Below are 21,998 nucleotides of genomic sequence, written 5' to 3'. Positions count from 1 at the left end.
ATAGAACTCTCTCAACTTTTCGAGTGGGACGCAAGCATCTTCACCTCTAGGCTACCGCACCACTCTAAGCTCAATAACGACAACAATAGAAGAGAGAGTTTTCAATATCTGAGTTAGAACTGGTAATAATTATGAATTCTTTTCCATTTCTCCCCCCCAGGCAACAGATGTTACAAAAACAAAATATTGAAGAGAAAATATTTAGGAAATACGTGACACATGTAATGGCAAGGGAGAGATTTGAACAATCTAAGGCAAAACTTAAAGTGGTGAAGGAACCTCGTGTAAAATTATTGTATTCATTACCAGTCATTGGCAGTTCAGGCATTACTATGCCTATTGCAGAGTATGAGAACTAAGAAGGTAAGGAAAAATATGGAAAATCAGCATAAACCTAATTTTGACGTGTAGTTTAAAAAATGTTTCAGATAAGAAAATTAATCAACTTCTAGCTAACCTTGTACAGTATATGTTTCTTCTAATGCTGATTTTGACAACACTCAGAAAAAAGAAGCTGATGATTAAATATAATGCATAAATTCAAATATTTCAGCATTTCCAAATAAAGAAAACACAGCTGTAGCCTGTTGTGCTAATTGTTAGCAAATGTTGACTTTTAAGCAGCAAATATTTCAAGCATGCATACAATTACCTCTGTATTTAGTTTTAAAATTAAATTATTCAATGCCATATAAAAATAATTGAGGAAAAATTCATTGGTTGTTAATGCAGCCAAATAGCATGAGTGCAATTAAACATGTTAACTATACTTATTGCGGGCAGGACTGCGGGAGCTTTGCCTCAGTGATTCCTTCGTAACTGTATATAGAACAATGCCATAAGCTATTAGCTCTGGATAGAATGTATTTTCAGTTGCTCTCTGGCTATGCCTAATGCAATAATTTGGTCCCAGCTGCTAACTTTCATTAACACGCTGTGTACTTTGATTAGTTTCATTAGCTGCTTTCCTATGTGTAATTAATTATGTTTCTCATTGATTCTACTTTAATTCTTTGTATATATATTTCTCCATGTGTGTCGTGGACAGGAATGGAAAACTCAGCCAATTGCTAGGAGGTGTTTCCTTGCTTCACCTAATTCAGTCAACAACATATTTCCGATTTTACACAGCCATTTAAAGATCTCCACCCTTTTTTGATTGTGTCATTTTCTGTGCAGTACTCTTTTCACAATTTAGATGTGCTGCCATAGGCACGATGAGATCTTCTCTTTTAATTATTATTTTGCCCTGTACATCCATATGGGATGTAGAGAATGGTGTTACAGAGAGCTGGGAGCAAGCTACACATTACATCATTCATGCATTAATGATTACTTTTATTAAAAAACAAGTAAAAAAATAAATAAGCAGTTGTCTTTATAGTCTGTTTCTAATTATGAATTGACACACAGAACTTAGTGAGGATTGATTACTTGTTACAATATTGTACTTGTGTTCAAATTTGTAACATCAATCAAATTTATATTAGTCAAGCCAAGTATCACTTTTTGAGATTCTTATCTATGCCCAAATTTTCCTGCCAATTTTTCTTATTATGTATTATGTTTCTTTTCTAAGCCTATAATGCCTTGAATTCCATTTATGCTCTGTAACAGTACAATATTCGGAAATGCATTCTATACTGTTTATTTTTAGGGTCATTCCCCCTCCCTCCCTCCCTCCCTCTATATATGTGTGTGTGTGTGTCTGTGTTAAAAATAACTATAACTATATAACTATAACTATATAACTATAACTATATAACTATAACTATATAATTATAACTATATAACTATAACTATATAACTATAACTATATAACTATATAACTATTCAGATTCTGCAATGAAGCAGTAGTTTGTTCCACAGGGAAAGTAGGATATTATTAAAACTTAGCTTTCTGTATGCTTTATGTATTGAAATATTGCTCACATTTTGTTCACAATCTTCTCACAATGCAAAAGTGAATACATTTTTGTAAGCATATTTCTCCTGTGTCATCTGGAAGGCCTGCCAGAGTCCCACCAGGCAGTGCAGTTAATATCAACTCTCCAAAAATTCAACTCCACTTCACAGACTTGAGAAATGACTTAAGCTGTTTTATTGAAGACAAGAAAGAAGACATAGAGAAAATCTTCTTATTTCTGAACAGGGGAATGAAGCTCTAGGTATTTGCCAAGGTTTAAATTGTAAGCTTCTTCCTACCATCTTTTTGAGGCAATGGATGTTCGAAAACTGGAGAATCCATTCCAACTTAATGGTTCTGTCTGGCAGAGAATCATTTGTTGCTGTCTTTCCAACCCCAGTCCTGGCCGAAGCTACAACAAAGAACCAAATCATGATTCCTTCTTGTAGATTTTGGCAAAAATGTCTCTCTGTTGGTGATGGTGAGGAAATAAGGCTAAGAAAGGAATGTAATATTGATAAAGGTTAATTTAAAAGGATAGGATATAGGGCATGTTGACTGAGGGGAAATAACAGAGGTTATACCCTAAGTTGGTATTATTTCAGACTTGAAAGACTATTAGTTGCTATTTAAACAATAAAATTGCTTACTATATATATTACATCATTGCTGTCCATCAGAGAAACTGTGGATTTTAACTTTCAACCCCAGCTCATGGTTTTGCTTATCAGTCAATCATGCATGTTCCAGTTGCTTTTTAAGAGAGGCTTATCATTATCATGAAAGTCATGCCTTCTCTTTCCTTAAGGCAACTTTGGCACTCAGCACTTTTACATATGTGTTATCTATTGAAATATTTGTATTCAAAATGGACATTGATTAATATAAAGTTAATTAATTAATATATAATTTTTAATGTGTGCCAGTGTGCTCACAGTAAAAAAAGGACAATAAAAGTTATCCTATCCTATCCTGTCCTGTCCTGTCCTGTCCTGTCCTGTCTTGTCTTGTCCTGTCCTATCCTATCCTATCCTATCCTATCCTATCCTATCCTATCCTATCCTATCCTATTTTCTCAGGAAACAGTAGAGATCAAATGGTTAACAATTATTTATTATATGAAATCTACTGAACAGTGTACAGCAGGTTTAACTACATGACTAGTTTCTGTTTCCCAGAGATTTCTTGGATACTATTCTTTATAAAGGTTTCCCCTGTCCAGTCATGTCTTACTCTAGCGGGTGATGATCTTCTCTGTTTCTTAGCCAAGGGAGCCAGCCTTGTCCAAAGACATGTCCTTCATCATGTGGCCAGCATGACTATATCCCAGGTTGCATGGAATGCTGTTACCTTCCCTCCAACCAAAGTGATACCCATTTATCTTCTCACATTTGCATATTTTTGAATTGCTAGGTCGGCAGGAGCAGGAGGTGGGGCAAATAGTGGGAGGTCACCCCATCGCATGGTGCTTGGGTTTCAAAACCTGGGCTGTCAACTTTCCAGCTGACAAGCTCAGCATCTTTAACCGCTGAGCCATTGTGCCCCCCGCATTCTTAAGGTAGGGATGGACAATGCCCAATCTATGGGCTGTTGCAGATTAGCCCTCAACCACCTCTGGATTACCAAGATCATATTTAGAAATGTGATAGTTAACTGCTGAACTATCTCCTACTGATTTTCAGCAGGAAGACAAAACAGTGCAGAAAACCTAAAGAGCAAGCATGATGGAGTAAACCTACTAGTAGATCTGATTATGGGTCATTCTTACCATTTGTGGTGGTATGCAAATCAATCAACATTTTTTCTATTAAATAGATATACATGATTTTTGTACAGCTTTCTCTTACTTCTTGCTAAAAGTTGGCCATTTGCTAAGCATGCTGTTTACTATCATGCATACTAACTTGCAGTAGCAGCAACAGAGCTACCAGTTTTTATTTCCATATTCATGTAAAACATTCTCTAATGTTTACCGTACGCTTTCTCTAATTCACCATATATGGAGAACTTTTTTTCTCGCTTTCATAGTTAAATAGTTAACATCTATATTGTAATATATGTACATTATATGTTGAGCAAGTGTACATAATAGGCTGAGTATATAATGAGGAGTTAGTTATTTCCATGAAAGATAGAAGTACCTGTGGTGGAATTCATTTTGGTAAAGTGCTACATCTTTGACTGAAGAAAACAATCCCACACATATTTTACATGAAGGTTTACTCTTGCGTAGATAATTTTAGGCTTTGGATTCAGTGGTTTACAGAAGCTAATAACAATAGCCATATGCTTACCTTGGGAATAACTGCCATTTCACTGTAGTATTTTTTAAGGAAAAATTATGAAGGCATTATAATTTAATTATGCATATAACCAGCTAATGATCCTAATGATACATTTAAGAGGAGGAGAAGGAGGAGATTATATGGCAAACAATGAAAGCCCCATCATGTTTACTTCAGTCAGGCCTGATGGTTACTGTCATGTCTGAAACCCATTGTATTCTTTTTTCCCTTCTTCTTTCTTCTCTAAAAAGACACAGGAGATGTGAGAATATCTCCTTTGTGTTATCAGTCCCCAGAGAGATTACTAAATTATCATGAAAATATGCCGACAGTGGGCATGTTGGCTGATTCGATTCATTCAAAATCAATTCCCAGTTGACACAGAAATATAAGCTTTATTCAGTTAAGCAGTCCAGTTAAAGGAAAAGAAGGAAATCTGATTTTGCCTGCTATGTTTACCCTGAAAAAGTTTTTGATGAGATCAATAAGGGTATATTATGCAAGCTAAGAATTTCACCATGTGCTGAAGGGCACATACTTTTCACAGATGATGTTTGTATTTATTTTCAGTGTAATTTTCTTTGTTCCAGGTAGTGATGTCCCAAATACCTCAGGGTGTTGTCACGAGTCATCAAATCTAACCCTAATGGCCAGTGAGCAAGTCTTGTTGAACTCTGTGGGACTTATTTTAGAGTAGACATACATGGGGTTGAACTATAAACATTTATTGCTACCCGCAGAGTTCAAACAGGCATTTTGCTTGAAAAGGCATCTCCAATTTCACCTCAAAGCACCAAAGACTTTAGTCTCTTTTTGACATTCCTCCAATATTTCATCTGAAAACAAATCTCTTCACTTTGCTTTGAACATCACTTTCAATGAGATTTTAGGACCAATCCTGTTTTTTTTGAGATTCAGTATTATATATTATGTTCTTATTTAAAAACATGTAATATGATATAAAAGGATACAATCATGTCGTGTATTTTTAATCTTTGAATAATAAATTTACAGCAGAACTTTCCAGTAGATGGCAGCATCATTCAGTCTTTTTAAAAGGTGATACAGTGCTGAATAAAGGACAAAACAAAAATCTCATTTAATTGTGAAGGAAATGTTAATAGCTGTCCAGAAACATAGTCATTAAAATGCTGTTATAAAGGTATCCATGTTTGATGAAGCCACCAAATATTTGATTATTATTTGATTTCCCTATTAATAAACACTTGGACAAATTGCAGGAAAATTTTGCTTGGCCCTTCTTGATAAAATGAATCTTTGTTTGCCTGACTAGGCCTTTTCTTTCTTTTTAAACAGATGCAATATAACAAGGATGAACACAAAGGGACTAAAAATCTAGCTGATTTTTATAGATCAGATTTGCTTTAAAGATCGACCAGCAAGCTATGATGAATTGTTGTAGTTACCAACGGGAAGTATTTAATTCAAAGTCCATCGGAAGAATGGAATTTGAAAGATTCCTTTCCTTAAAGGGGAGAATATTTAAATAACTGAAATACAGCATTTTTTGTCTTTTCCCAGACTGCAATGTTCTGCAAGCTTATGCTGCTTCTACTGTGTATTTCCATGCAATGAATTGTGGATGTGAAAAGGACTGATCACAAAGTAGAGCTTTCTAGTACAATCCGATACAAAATAGAAATGTGTGTGCATAACACATTCTATTCCTTACACAAAAGCAGTAACACACTCTAGAAATATATGCCCTATGAAAATTGAAGGCAATGCTCTGGCTACCAGAAAGTCAAGAATAAATGCTTTAAAATCCTGTCATCTACAAATATAGTGTAACAAACAGATTTGTACCTCTTAGATCACAATCACCTCAGAATCAAATCTATGGCTAATAAACATATTCACACAATGAAAATCCAAGTTCTACCTCATAAGATTGGCCTCTGCAGTGAAAGTGCAATTATTAATAACGCTATAAAACTGAGAGTGGTTTTATTTTTGCTCATAGTAGTATTTCAGTCCACCTCACACTTTTGTTTTTCATGAAAAGAGCCAGTAATGCTATGTAGTTTATGGTAGATAAGCCAGGATTTCACGTTTGAACTCTAGGATATATTAGAAGTGAATTGACTTTTTTTTCCATTGCTGTATCTGGATATTTTCTCCAACCTTTTCTCCTCCTAAATCTAATTTTGGCTTTTAGCATACAATAACAGTTGTTGAAACAATAAAAAACAAAACAAAATAGCAATCCTTGTATTATCCTTTGGGTAGAAAATCAGTCCAATTGTTTTCAACAATGGATGTTCTGGCATATTTTGGAAAGGCAATATGACTGTTTACCATGCACCTGTTATGGAAACACTGCTCAGAAACTATTGTTAGCATTAGGGCTGTGGGCTTGAGTGCGTAACATCCAGCAGTGTTGTGATTTGGTCATTGAAATTCCATATGTAATTACCCAGCAAAGGTGTGACTTGGAGACTTGCTTTGTGCTTTACAAAGTATGCTTTTAAAAATATATATATTCTGGATTAGTCTTGCCTTCAGACCAACCAAAAGCTGTATTGCATTGCCAGCCTTTCAGTTTCCAAGAAGTCTTTGTTTCTGCAGGACTTACACACCAGGTTCATTCTTCCTTTATCTTAGGGGTCTTCAAACTTGGCCCTTTTATGACTTGTGGACTTCAATTCCCAGAATTCCTCAGCTAGTGTGCCTGGCTGAGGAATTCTGGGAAATGAAGTCCATGAGTCTTAAAAGGGCCAAGTTTGAAGACCCCTGCTTTATCCCTTTCTACATCTTTCTCCTTCAGATAGTAATTATCTTGTCAGATAAATAGTTCTTGAAAGCTTGCAATAATGTTCGGAAACCTTCAGCTAGGCTAATAAGAATATTGTTGCCTCTGTTTTTTTTTTTTTAAAAAAAATCTTAGTCACCATAACATGATCACCATTTCATAACCAATTTTATTTATTCAGCACATCCATACGGGCTTTTTAAAAACCCTTGAAATGAAAAGATGTGAACTGGGACTGGTTAGATACAAAAATTTTGTTATTACTTAGCTGTGATTTTGGTGGGCATAGTATTTTCCAACTCAGATAGAACTGGTTGTCCACTGGTAGTTGGACATTTCATATGTGAAATGGTGGGGTTATTTTACAGCCTCACGTTACAAAGCAGCAGACAATACAAAAGCAAACTAATTATCAATGTCAAATATTTGGAAGAGTATGGTCGGTGTGGAAGCATTGTTACTGATTTAATCCCAGTGGCATTTTTGCTGCTTATTAGTTGAGCTCTGGGCATCCCAGTTCTGCATGTTGACAGCTCCAATTATGGGTGCTGCTAATGGGCTTGTGCTTGTGGCCTCCTAGCTCCCAACTCTCCTCCAGCACCTTTATAGAAATTTAAATAGGCAGTAAATGTATATTTATACAAATGGACACAAATGACTCACTGTGAAAATAAACAGATGGGAAGCTTGCTTCAAAGTCTGATATCAGCAGCATAGAGCCTGTCATTTTAAAGGCAAAAACTCCTTGGTGAACCTACTTTGTAAAGTCAATAAAATATCACGACTATGTAGAGAGCTTATCAAATTGCTCAGCAAGAATTATATAAAGAAATACTCCAGTTAGTAATAAAATATATCATCTTTAAAGACTCTAAGGACGATGGCCAAACAGACCACTGTCATATATGCTGAACCCACAGTGGACAACCAGATACCTATGAGCAATTGGTGCAGGAGAATCCTAATTATATTTTCCAGTAACTATTATGTCAAACAATCAGTATACTAAGAGATATGTTGACTGCTGCCAGAGATACTGTAGCTGGAGTATAACTAAGTGGTCACAGATTGACTGTCCTTGATAAATTTGTCTAATTTTCTTCCAAGCTGGCAATTCTCCATCTTGTGTTAGGGAATGCCATCATTCGATTATGCACTGTATGAAATTAGATTTCCTTTTGTGTGCCTCCACTTACCCCATATTCAAATTCACTAGATGCCTTTTTCCCTCACATCTTGCTAATTTTAATGACATGACAACTACTAGGGTTATGCAGTGCTTTAGATTTAATGGGGAAGACGTGGGAAGGTGAATACAGCACCTGTTGCAGATTCACCAAAACAGCTGTATCAGTTTCTATTTATAGCTGAAGCAGAAATCTCTACACAGCAGCCTGATAAACTGAAAAGATGTGGCTGCATTAATGAGTCACACATGGTAGTTGTGTTTGTACCCCCCCCCCCACGTGTTCTGAAGCAGCCTTTCCAGTCACAGAACAGCTCTTAAGAAGCCTTTTGAAATAAGGGACTTCAGTACCCCCAACATTCAAATATATTTCTGTATATTTTCCTTTCCCAAACTGCTTTAATATACTTCTTGTCCTATAGTGCAGGGATCCCCAATCCCTGGTTTGCAGCCTGTGCTGGTCTGCAACCTGTTGGGAACTGGACCGCGGAAGTGGTGGGCAACTGTGTGAGCACATGAAGCTTTGTATGCATAAGCAGTGGGCATGCACGCAAAATCATCCGATCTCCCCACAAATGCCACTGCTGGTCCATGGAACTGGAAAGGTTGGTGACCGATGCTGTAGTGAACACTGTAACATACTGGGTTTCTCACATAAAACTGTATTTAAAAACTTGATTAAATGATTAAGAATATGGGCTGCTTGTAATAGTATCAAAGTGATAATCAGTTGATTTTAAATGTATATCAATTGGTTTAAGCACCCGTACCATGCCCTAAGTTGAATGCAGACAAAATGGTAGAAATATCATGCAAATATTATTAGTTTGTTTTTGTTATTCTCTATATATTGCTTCTCAAAGTATGTAAAGTATGCAAAACAATGCTAAAAGCTAAATATAGAAACAAACAAAGAGGAATAAATAAAACTAGGAGGCAAGGGGAAGAGAATCATCCACCATTCATATTAGAAGGTTTGGGTAAAGATACACACACACACAAACAAACAAACAAACAAACATGCATGAGTTGGTTAAGGGGTAATGAACTTCCACCCAGCTGATTTGGCTGATCATGAACAAAGTGAACAAGATATGAGTTTCATGTGAGAAAGTTTGATTAACTGATTAAGGACAATCAGCAGATCACTCAAAGAGAAATCGTTATCAAACTTAGCATTTCATAGAAATATGTGGATCGCGTTATTGATATTTTCTGTTTTATTAAAATATCCCTATTACAACTGAAGTTTTCTGAGTGGAGGTGCTCATTGTCAAGCACCTTTGTGTATAAAACAGCACCTTATCCAGGAAAATATTATCTACAAAACGAGATCAAACAATAGCTACATTCTCTCTCCCATGGAAATCACCTAAGAGTGAAACAATCGCTAATGACATCAATTTTACTAATAATCTTGGAATTTCTTTTCACACTTCCCACCAAACAGCGTGAATGAAAATCTTACACCTTTTGGGGTTTAAATTACTGTCTTATGTAGAGTCTTTTTCTTAGTCCGAGGATTGTATGCCATGCGGATACGTGGCTAATCTCAGGCTATAACTTTTGTCTTCTTCATCTCACGTGGCTCAACTTCCTTATTTTGTAACTGCTTGACAAAAGATTATTTCTAAAAAGCTTGAATGGTCTGGCTAATGTTTGTCCACATCTTTTCATGCTTAAAGTGAATCTTTTACTGAACACAGAACAAGGTCATTCTAATTTTTGTTGTACAAAGTTTTTTTTTTTTTAAAAAAGTTTCTTGTTCAAATTCTTATGTTTTTATCCTGCCTTTGCCCCATTTTTTTCTCTCCCATTTCAATATTCCATTCACAGCAAGAACTCAGTGAGCTAATAATTGATCAGAATGAGCTTCATTGATGAAAACAGATTTGAACCTGAGTATTCTAGAATGACACTATAACACATAAATTCTGTAAGGCCCATCTGCCAATAGAAAATCACCATGTTTTAATTTTAGCATATACACTGCTATAGAATTTTAGACACTTGTATCTCACTTCTTTCAAACCCAAATCCATGAATTCAGTAAACAGTTTTAGCCACATAACAATGGCTCCAGGAACTCATCCATAAACAGAGATAATAACAGATCAAGTCTAATGATCTTGTGAGAATTACTGCACATAATGGAGCACTCAGAATACACTACATATTGCATTGCACACAGTGAGGTTGTGTCAGTATGGCAGCTGTCCAGCAGTAGTGGAATGGGTCCAAATTCAGAGTATTGCACTTAGATCCCATTCAAATTAATTTTCTTTTAAAGAATTGCATTTCAGATATGGCCCATATGGTTTTCCTCAATTAGCAAGGAGGAAGGAACGCAACAGTGCAGAATAGTGTGAATCTCTGAAATTTTCTCATCATAACTAAAAGTGCATCGCTAACATCTAAAAGTGACAACTTCTCATTATGATTGATATCTTTATGTTGAGCCTCACTGAGTAGTTTGAACTTGTACTTTTGTTGCCTTATTATAACTTAACACAATATGCTTAAAGAAGCAAGAAATGAAACATTTCCCAATTTTCACATTATGGCGAGCAGGTCATTGGAGGTGTAATGAAACTTATTCTTGTGATATAAGGCTGTGTGATCAGGTGAATAATAGAACATTTCCTTATATATATTGCCTTGCTGAAAGCTGTCAATACTTTTAGATCATGAAAATGAAAAGAAATATATTTTTCAAAAATGAAAAAAGTTGTGACTCATTTCTCAACCTAGCATTAATTCAGAGAAAATCAATAATGAAATATTATCAATTATTTGGGAGGACAACTAGTTCCATCTTTGGCTGTCTTCAGGCTATATTTCTTAAATGTTTTCTTACTCTGAAATTGGAGGAGGTGGCTTCAGGCTTACTGTACATTCAAAATCCAGGCCCAAAAAAATGATTTATAGCTTTTTAAAAGTGTGTGAAGGATGAGTCATGTGATCAATGGCATTTCCTATGAAAACAGTGGATATTTGTATTCGCCCTTTAAAACTTCTTTAAATAAAAAGAAAAGTAGGCATCGGGAACTTTCACAACATGAATAAAAAAAATGAAAATATAAGAAGACTTTTAAATACCATATCTCTATATATCATACAAAAATGCCAAGAGGGATTTCAATTATAGCAAAGAGTGTCTGTCTGTCTGTCTACATCATCTATCTCCCCTAAAGAAGTATATAAAAATGCAAAAGATTTAATAATACAAAGATTTGCTTTGAAAATATCAGTGACAAAGCTAAATACCACTCACGTACTGAGATGCTATTGTACTGCAAACCAGGTCATCTACCTGCGGGGCTGACTTTTGGTTACCCTTTTTGAATGTCTCCTATGATAGAAATACAAGCAATTCTCCAGCGTGCTCTGCTCTTTTGATCTGGAGCAAAGACTTTAAATTCTCACAACACTCTGTGGAGTTCAGTGACAAAGATGTGCAAATGGCTACTTTGATTGTTTAAATATCAAAAGTTGCGGGCCCACTTAGGACAGAACTGTGAAGAGATGGGCAGGATTTTTGCACTTACAACATTGCTGTAGGCAACTGGGAATGCTGCTGTGAACTAAGGCGTCTCTTGGGCATCATCTTTGTAACAGATTTCAGAAGCTGAGGTAGTTTTGCATTTGTGTAATAAGAAAATGCCTGGGATATCCACAATAAATCAACAAGGCAATCAAAGCATCCTCTGTATAGATTTTGTGGCTTGTTCAGTCTTATTTGGTCTGTAGCTTGCTGTGGCATGAATTAAGTCAGGAGTCTTCAATCTCGGCCCTTTTATGACTCATGGACTTCAACTCCCAGAATTCCTTAGCCAGTGTCCCTGGCTGAGGAATTCTGGGAATTGAAGTCCATAAGTCATAAAAGGGCCAAGTTTAAAGACCCCTGGATTAAGCTGATGAAGAAATGCCATGCCCTGGAGACTCTCCCTCAGAATGAATAGTTGTAACTACATGATTAATCCCAATGAAAACAGAAAATGGCTTTACACCTGTTTATCTTTTTTCAAAGAGTAAAAACCTGGCCCTTTCCAGATGCTGCTAAATCAACTTTCAAAACTTTGGCATATCCAAAGATCAGAGTGGTAGAATTGCAGTCCCTCTAAAATCTGGCAGGATAGAGGATTTTCACCCACGAGCAGAGTTGATTGTATCTGGTCTGATTTCATGGTAGCAACCACCTTAAATGATAAGTAACAAAGACCTTTCTTCTGTCTCTACTAATAGTAAATTTTGCTGAATCTGGTCTTTAAAAAGTATTCCTTTCTCCTCTTACTTTTTTTTTCAAGCAATAAAACAAAACAGGAAGAAGCGCTGTAAATTGGAGAATCCTTATGAAACCATTCACTGTGAGCAGACATTCAAGTTATAATAGTAAAACTAGGATTTTACTTATTTTTAACACCTTTGCCTCCTTACATATAATGAAATACATTAATGTGTGCCTGTACATTCTTCAGTCATTTGTTAGTTTAAAAAAATCAAGATGACAATCAAAACAATCAAAACCCTGGCCCTTTTTGGACTCATTAGATTCAGTCAGCTTCCATAAAACTTTGTTTTGATTCAACATAAGTGAGGGCTAAAAGTACTTCAATAGAAGGAGAAACTGACACCTGTTTTTCAGCAATAGATAACTGACATGTGTAGATTGTCAACATCTGAGTTATTTTTAACAAAGAGGCAAATAAAGCCTTTGATCAATATGCAAAGGTTTTGGAATTATGTTTATAATTTTCCATTTCCAGATGTTTTCCTCCCCTCTACCCTCATCTGTCATTTTGAAATTAGTATGGTTTTTAAATGTGATTATGTGTTCACATTTTAATGTACCAATGAATTTATTGATATGCTTTCTTATTGTTAATTTAGGTTAGCGTAATTAAGCTATTTTTAATCTGGTTCACAAGTCAGCAAAATCTGAAGTTTAGCCTAGTCGAATAAAGCACAAGTCCAATAACCCATAAAAAGAACCTTGAACAGTCAATGAAGCATTTCTGCATAAGTTTTATGACAATTACTATTGTTAGCCTTTTTGGAAATGTTTCTGAGTCTTTTTTTTTTTATAAAGCTTTTTCTTTTTCTCCTTGGAGTGAGGAATCATTGTTTCCCCTCTGCACGCTACATAAACCTCCACTGCAGCACACAACAGAATCATTGCTTGAAGTTCAACAGAAGTACCAAGAGCTTACGACTTCTCTCCCTTTTGCTTCTTAAAATTAGCGTTTGGCACAACAGTGGGCCGTTCCACTTCTGACACGGTTGTGCATGAAAGAAAAAGAAGTTAATTCCTTTTGATTTCCGCCAGTTAGTGTTAAACTTATGAGGCATGAAATCATCTAATTCTCAAGAATCCGGTTTCTGCAGAGCTCCCAACAGAAAACATTTCAGCATCAAACATATGGGCTTGTGTCTCACAAACCATAGGGACGTTTATTTACTGACACCTGGATTTGCTTGCCCTTGAAAGTATTCAGGAACTAAATTTTAAAGATAGGCTACAAGAATCATATTGGCTATACAAATGAAATCGGTGGATGTCTTAATAATTAGAAGGAATATACAAATGCCAAATCAAAAGAATAAGTTGAATAACTTTCCTATATTGGATTTCCAAAAGAGACTTCTTAATGTTTTGAGAAATTTTGTGAGAAGAAACAAAGTTTATTCTTGTTTATACTTATTGTGGTAAAAGAGGAAGCCACTTCTCTATATTTCTCTATCTCTATGCTTCTTTTCTTTACTATATTCTTATTTTTATTTCTTTTCTGTTTCTATTTTTATTTTTTCCTGGCACTTTTACATCTTTCTTTTTTATTCTTTTATTTTTCTTAGTTGGTATTAGTTTTTATCTTTTTAATTGCAATGCTTAATTCAATTATTATTTAAAAAAAAGAAAATTGAAGATATCAAAGGTAATATTTTCATGTTTTATTTGGGATCTTCACTGTCAATGCTACCAGAATATAAAAACCAGAATATGAGAGTTAGGAAAACCAGAATGTGAGAGTTAGAGCAGATCCAAGAAACAGGTTTGGAGGCCTGTTATAAAAACCCAGTCCAGCACAATACCAATGAAAAAGAAAAACAAGAAATCCAAGAACAAACCAGCATGGTTGCACAAAGATCTCTCTGATAAACTGAAAGACAAAAAGGACAAGTACAAAAAATGGAAAGAGGGACACATAACTAAGGCAGAATAGTAGCCCAAATCTGCAAAGATGAAGTCAGGAAAGCTCAGAATGAACAAAGACTTACAACAAAAATCAAAGATAATAAAAAAAAGTTTATATAAATAACAAGAAAAAAGTCAAGGAAACAGTCAGTCCACTAAAGAGAAAAGATAGCAAGGAAGTAACAGGCAGTAGAGAGAAAGCAGAGCTACTTAACTCATTCCTTGCATCAGTCTTCACGCAAAAAGAAACTATAGCCCAAGCTACCAAAAACCTAACTATAAAAGACAGACTAGAAATAAAAATTAAAATAAGCAAGAAAATGTTAGAGAACACCTATCTCATCTTGACGAGTATAAATCACTGGGACCTGATGGTTTACATCCCAGAGTTCTGAAGGAGCTGGCAGATATTATCTCAGAACCATTGTACTAAGGCAGGACATTAAACAGGACATAGGACATAAAACAGGACATAGGATATAAAACAGGACATAAAGAAGAGAAATACTGACATGAGTCTTAAATGCGTGTATTAGTTAGAAGAAGAAGGAAATGGAAAATGTCAAACCACAAGTTCATCTGTCGGTCACACAAAGGTGTCAAGCTTGAAGCTCTGTTACAGGTAGCCACAAATGTCTCTGTGTCTCATTTGTAGCTAACCACAAGTGTGCTGCAGGAATCTTAGAAACTAAAGGAAACTTAGAAGCCTGGGCAAAAACCTGTAAGGGGGCTGTAAAGGGGGTTGTGATTCAAGTAAGCAATCAATGCTAACAAGTTACATTTCCGTGTTTTGCTGTTTCTGAAGAGTATATATGAACTTGTTTTTTTATAAGAAGCTGTTCAGATGTGCTTACAAATATATTGCTCTGAATCTTGCGCAAATAAACCAAACTTCTTTTGATTCCGTGGTCTGAGCCCTGTGGTTTTCTGCAACAGTACTATATCTTTCAAAAATTCTGGAGCACAGGGGAAGTACCTGAGAATTGGAAAAGGGCTGATGTGGTTCCCATCTTCAAAAAAAAATCAAAAAAAAAAATCCAGGAAACTACAGACCAGTCAGCCTAACATCAATTTCTGGGAAGATAGTGGAAAAGATAAAAAAAAAAGATCTGTGAACACCTAGAAACAAATAAAGTTATAACTAAAAGCCAGCATGGGTTTGTTAAAAACAGATCATGGCAAACCAATCTTATTTCATTATGACAAAGTGACTAAATTAGTAGACCAGCAAAATGCTGTGGACATAGTATATTTAGACTTCAGCAAGGCATTCAATAAAGTAGGCCACAACCTACTTCTTGGTAAGCTAGAAAAATGTGGAATAAACAGCATCACCACCAGATGGATTTGTAATTGGCTGACAAACCATACTCAATGAGTCATCCTGAAGTAAACCAACAGCCACCTGTGAACTTGACGGCTCCGTGTCTCCTTGCCAGGGGTGAGGTGAGGATCTTTGACAGTATATTTATGTGAAGGAAAGTAAGCAGTGGGATGCCACAGGGTTCCGTCTTAAGCCCAGTACTCTTCAATATCTTCATAAATGACTTAATGAGGGAATAGAAGGGGAACTCATCAAATTTGCAGATGACACTAAGCTGGCAGGAATGGCCAACACCCCAGAAGACAAGCTCAAGATCCAAAAAGATCTTGACAGATTTGAACAATGGGCCCTATCCAACAAAATGGAATTTAATGTGGAGAAAAGCAAGGTTTTACACTTAGGTGAGAAAAAACAAAGGTACAAGACAGATTAGGCAAAAACTGGCTCAAAAACTGTAGCTGTGAGAGGGACCTTGAAGGGATCACTTAAATATGAGCCAACAGTGTGGGGCAGCAGCCAAAAAAGCTAATACAATCTTTGGTTGCATAAACAGAGGCATAGAATCAAAATCACATGAAGTATTAGTACTACTTTATAAAGCCTTAGTAAGACCACACCTGGAACACTTTGGAAAAAGTACAGAGAAAAGCACCTAAGATATTAAAGGCCTGGAGACTAAAACATATGAAGAATGGTTGCAGGATTTGGGTTTGGTTAGTCTAAAGAAAAGAAGGACTAGGGGTGATATGATAGCAGTATTCCAGTATTTGAGAGGTTGCCACAAAGAGAAGGGCTCAACTTATTTACCAAAGCACCTGTAGGCAGGACAAGAAACAATAGATGGAAACTAATCAAGGAGAGAAGCAACCTGGAATTAAGGAGAAACTTCCTAACAGTGAGGACAATTAACCAGAGGAACAGCTTGCCATCGGAAGTCGTGGGTGCTTCATCACTGGAGGTTTTTAAGAAGAGACTGAACAGTTACTTGTCTGAAATGGTACAGGTTCTCCTGCTTGAGCAGGGGATTGGACTAGAAGACCTCCAAGGTCCCCTCCAGATCTATTCTGACTGAAGGTAAACTGCAGAAACAAAGGGATAGTAACCCTGAAAAGTATGAGGATGGAGTTTGGAATAATCAACCAGTTAAGAAGAGATTAGAAAAAAAATTCCCTCCGGATCTCTACCAACAGAGTTGCCATTCTCTTTACTATTTCTATCTTCTCAGCTCCTTTGATCGTGAAAGAACATTTGCATTCCTAAAATATATGTCTGGAAACCCACCCTCACATGTCTGCTTCTAACAGCATTTGTGAATAGGACTGTTGTTTCATGGTAGATGACATAATTCCAATGTGGGAAATGAGATATCAACCCATGTCTTGAGTAAAAAATCATTACCCAGGAGTAACTACTTTTATAAAAGGAGGAAAGAGAATTGTTAATGAATTTTCAACAGCTACCAACATAGCATTCCTTCAACCCATTCAAGATGTGCTTCAACTTGATATAATTTTTCATTTGTTAAAGCAGCTTTTCTTAGTGCTTAAGTATATAGGGCACTAAATGTCCTGCTTAGAAAGAGGAAGAGGAGGAGAGGAGATGGTGATCAGCATGTAAGGATGCAAGATGTATTTTTTTCCTTATCTACTGAGAACTATCCACTCCATTCCACTCCTACTAATAGTGGTGAGGAAAAAAGTTCACAAGGATTATTTTTTTTTTTTGCCCACTTGCTAAAAGTGTCATCCAGATTTCTACCTGGGTCATGACAAGGAAGGAAGTTTGTTCCTTTTTCTCTGATTGAAAATTTTCATCTTTCTCATCACTGTCATTGCAATTTAAATATTTATTTTTTGAAATTCTTCATAGTTTAAATAACTATGTTATTTAAAAACATATGTGGTTAAACTATTAGACAATAGCAATAAAGCCACAATGAACTTCTGAATGGCTGTTCTCTTTGTCTGTGGTGTTCACTGTATAGTCACAGTCATGCAAATGAAACACATTTTATTAGCTATTTTTTTTAAAAAAATTATAGCTCGGTTTGGAAAAAGAGCCATTCAGGTATTAAAGGCACTAACAAAATGTTAGATTCTAATAGCTGGCTACCCTCTATTCACACTGCTATGTTTTTTTCTTAAGAAAAAAAAATCAAATGATATTGATCACTTTCCAAGCAATGTTTGGCAGTTTTAAATGTATTTATTATTTATTTACTTATTAAACCAATTTTTGTAGCCAAGTTATAAACTAATATATAAACTAATTCAAATCAACTTGCATTGATTTAATTGAAACAATTACACCATCATATACAATACTTTGATATTTGTTGGAGTTTCTTCAGCATTGTAATGCAGAGACAAATTACCTTTGTCAAAATTCTTGAGATTTTCTTGTTTTCTGAACGAAGGATCATTACCAAATAATGTAAGATGTTTTACTCATTTGTTTTTGCTTAATATGTATGTTTTTTTTTCCTTATGGAAGACCATCTTCACTTACTAATCAGTTTGTGTTTTAAAAAGAGTAATCTATTTTTTCCCACTGCAGAGCTGAAGATTCTAAACATCAGGGCGACACCACAACGGGGCCAACGTTATCTTGAGCAAATTTCAAGGTGACATTACAGTCCCTCTGAAATTAGCTTTACACTGCAGTGTTATGAAGTGACATTCATTTCATTCTGGCAAAATGATGACATTAGCATCTAATTATCTTGAAGGGAATTCAGTATCAATAACTTGTCTGTTATATGGCACAGCCTCCATTCTACCAGGTTTGAAGGTGGAGACCATCATGGTACAGGAGAATTATGGTAATACTTTTAACAAACCAGTCCTAAACATTTTTTTCTTGGGTATTAATATGCTGAAATCTCAAAGTTATTAAGCCCATGGGACTGACCCATTAACGTATTAGTCCGTTTCATAATTATTAGTATGTATGTCATTCAATGGATTTTAACATATTGTTTTATACATGACGTAACTTCTGTCTGCATTAATGGAAATTAATGTGAATCTGAAATCAGATAGAAACTATTTCACACACATCCAAACCACACATCCTTTTGATGTAGTATCAAATAGGAAGCTCTCTCTGTGTGAATACATTATTTCAACCAATAGAACTTTCAAATCAAATCAGGCAAGATGCTGTCTGTTGGGACAGTTTTCTCAACCTTATTAATTTTTGGAGGAATGGAGTTCAACTCCTAGCACTTGTGGGGACATTCTACACATTCAGCTCTGAGCCATAAACTGATGAGACATTATGTCAAGTGTGTGTGTTTTGTATGGATAAAAAAAGTGGAATCTAAATGATTCACACTTTATAAGTCCTGATTTGCATTGGTCAGCACTGAAGGGAAGTGGTCTTTCCTAGTTTATAAATGACCAAGTCTCCACAAAATAACTAAGATTAAAATTGCCCAGCAAAAAGTTGAGGCATACGTTTCTTGGTCCTTTCCCTGAAGTCAGAATCATAAATACTGTCAGGTTGAATTAAAGCTCCCACGGATTTTAGGGAAGGTTCACCCTGTTTTCCATTGTACTTTGTTAAAGTCTGTCTCAGAACCATCCTTGAGACCCATTCCCAAGAAGGCACCTGGTCCCATTCTTGTAGAAAGAGAAACTCACTATGAGATAAAGTGCATTCTTGACTCTAGATCACGGGTGTCAAAGTCACCACGTCACATGACATGTCACAACATATTGTGACTTTTTTCGCATTGCCGGAGCTAGGATATGCTCTGACAAGGTTACAATCTAAAATTCGAATAAGGAAAGAAAAGAAGAGATGGAGATGGTTTGGGAACCTGATATATACAGTATGTGGCTAGCAAGGAATGCATGGGTCAAGGATATGTGCAATTATAGCACTGTCCCCCTTTTTTATATATGTTACAAGCATATTAAAAAGAAGCTGGACTTTGATGCACAACTTCACCTATCATCTTCATTTTTCTGACTCCCTAATGGACACCACTGGTAGCTATTTTAATAGAGTCTTGCAGTTTCCATAACATGTTTTTTGAAGGACTTGCATAGCCCTAAAAAAAAACCCACCCTCCATTGCTGACGTTATATGGACACATGCACTTAATTTTCTTGGCAGCAATATGGAAGTGGTTAGATGCACTGAGGTCAAAAGTTCTGCTAATTAGGCATTCTAATTTTGATTTTTACACAAAAGACTACTCATTTGTTTATTTTTTAGTAACTTCATAAATATATAAAGAAAACTAAAGGGAGATATTTTTGAAAACCTCTCAAAACTACTAGATGCACACTCCTGCCAAAGACAAGAAATTTTAATTACAAAATGAAGATATGTGCTATGTTGTTTCTGTGCATATTCTGTGACACAACTATTTTTTAGTACTGTAAATAAATCTGTTGGCTTAATAGGAAGACATGGGGCCAACCTAAGCCTTACAGTCTCAGTCTAATTTACAATAAAACTAAGAATAACTATTGAGTCAGATTACAATTTGTCCTCTTCCTTCACTTTCTTAAGCTTCTTACTTTCGTTGGTTCAAAATTTCTCATTATGTGCAAACCAAGAAATCATGGTTTAATACTGAAATCTCACATTTGTAATTACAACCTGTATCAGCCTTGCTTTTGGTATTAAATAGGGAAATATTTTTTCACAATGTCTTGAAAGCTAAAGAAAAGAAATTTGAAAGCATATATTTTTATATGGCTGAAAGTGGTATGAGTTACAGCCAGGACAACTCAATAAGCAAAAGCTTTTGTAGAAAGCTTCTGAGAGGTCTCTAGTGACAGCCAATGTAGATGGCCTTCACAAGGAACTTCTTCATTTTTTTCTCCATAATGGCAATCTTGTGAGATACGCTGAGTTGAAAGAAACTAAATGACCCAAAGCATTCAATGAATTTCTGTAGCAAATGGCCTTAAACCTGCTACTCTATGGTCCTAGTCCAACATCTTAACCACTCTGAGGTCTTTCATAAAACAAAAGTTCTCTGGGAAAAGGAAAACCAAAGGGGACTTTAAAGAGGGAGGCATGAGTGAGCACGTCGTCCTTTTTTAATATTTCACTCTGCATTTCGATTCCCTTGCATTTTTCTTGGAATAAAATAGAATAGGTTAATTATACTGCATATTTTGTAGGTAATTTGTTTCTGAATTAAAAGGTTGTTGAAAGAAGCCCAAGAACGCTAATATGGTGTGGTTTAAGGGAAAAGAGGCATTTAGGATTGATGAGAATCTAAATGTCAGGAGAGCTGGGGGATGAGATGATTGTGTATGTTCTCCAGGAAAAGCTGACATGATTTGTATCGTGAAATGTGGCTTTGGTGAAATGACAAGCTGAATCTGTTATACATGTGCCCAGCTAGGTACTGTATTTGGTACCAAGAAATAGAATTCAGAGAAGGAACAAGGTGTTGTTGTGGTTATCTGTCTTACTAGAAAAGCACCTCTTGGAAGCAGAATGTAAAGATTTATTCTTGGTTTTAAGCCACAAAACCAGATTTTGTTGGTACACCATCCACCCTGCTTCCCATTATCTTACCTGCTTAAGCTGGAGTAGTTTTGAATTTCTTTATAGAGATTGCCTACACAAATTCATACTGTGACTGAATGGCTGTAAGGACAGCCCATTTGGTCTGTTTCACTACTACTATAGAGTAGATTCGAAGTCAGTTAGTACCTCCATCCACTCTTACTACAACTCCCCAGTTCTTTTATACGGTACCATAATATCTCCAAAGCATTTGTAAGATTATTCTAGGAAGCCCAAATAAATGAAATTCAGCTTTTGTTCCCCCCTCAAAAAAAAACCCTTCTCCCATATAAAATCATTTTATGTAGTCAATGAAAACTAAAGTGCATCTTTATAACTCCACTAAGAGTCATTAGGAAGATGGGTTTGCTGTCTAGACACAGAACATCATCATTTGCTCTGATTGGGCATGGCAATCTAGACTCCCTGAAGGATTGGCTTTCAATTATTCTATAAAATGAGGATAGTGCTTAAAAAGTGTAGAGGAGGAGCAAAGAAGACCTGATTAATGAAGCACAAGGCTTTGATGATTTGTTTCTATATTTTCAACAATCTGCTGTGGGAAACCTGAGATCTCAAGCCACCAGTTAGATAGGATAATAATAATAATAATAATAATAATAATAATAATAATAATAATAATAATAATAATAATAATAATAATAATAATAATAGTAAAGTTGGAAGGGACCTTGAAGGTCATCTAGTCCAACCCCCTGCTCAGGCAGGAAACCCTATACCATTTCGGACAAATGGCTGTCCAGTCTCTTCTTAAAAACTTCCAGTGTTGGAG

The 21,998-nt window shown here is 35.7% G+C and overlaps 1 protein-coding gene across 1 annotated transcript in view; it reads left to right on the top strand.

Moving 5' to 3' along the window:
* LRRIQ3 (leucine rich repeats and IQ motif containing 3) overlaps positions 1-6,283 on the top strand; it is a 49,294-nt gene extending 43,011 nt beyond the window's left edge. Inside the window, exons 8-9 of the mRNA XM_015813201.2 lie at positions 161-363; positions 4,782-6,283. Coding sequence (XP_015668687.1) covers positions 161-359 — 199 coding nt within the window. The 3' untranslated portion in view covers positions 360-363; positions 4,782-6,283. The remainder of the gene's footprint in view (positions 1-160; positions 364-4,781) is intronic.
* The last annotated feature ends 15,715 nt before the right edge of the window (positions 6,284-21,998 follow it).

Source organism: Protobothrops mucrosquamatus, unplaced genomic scaffold, assembly GCF_001527695.2.
Source record: "Protobothrops mucrosquamatus isolate PMUCROS unplaced genomic scaffold, P.Mucros_1.0 scaffold142, whole genome shotgun sequence".
Taxonomy (NCBI): Eukaryota; Metazoa; Chordata; class Lepidosauria; order Squamata; family Viperidae; genus Protobothrops; species Protobothrops mucrosquamatus.
Note: the sequence above shows the minus strand (reverse complement) of the source record. Positions and strands in the feature narration are given on the sequence as shown.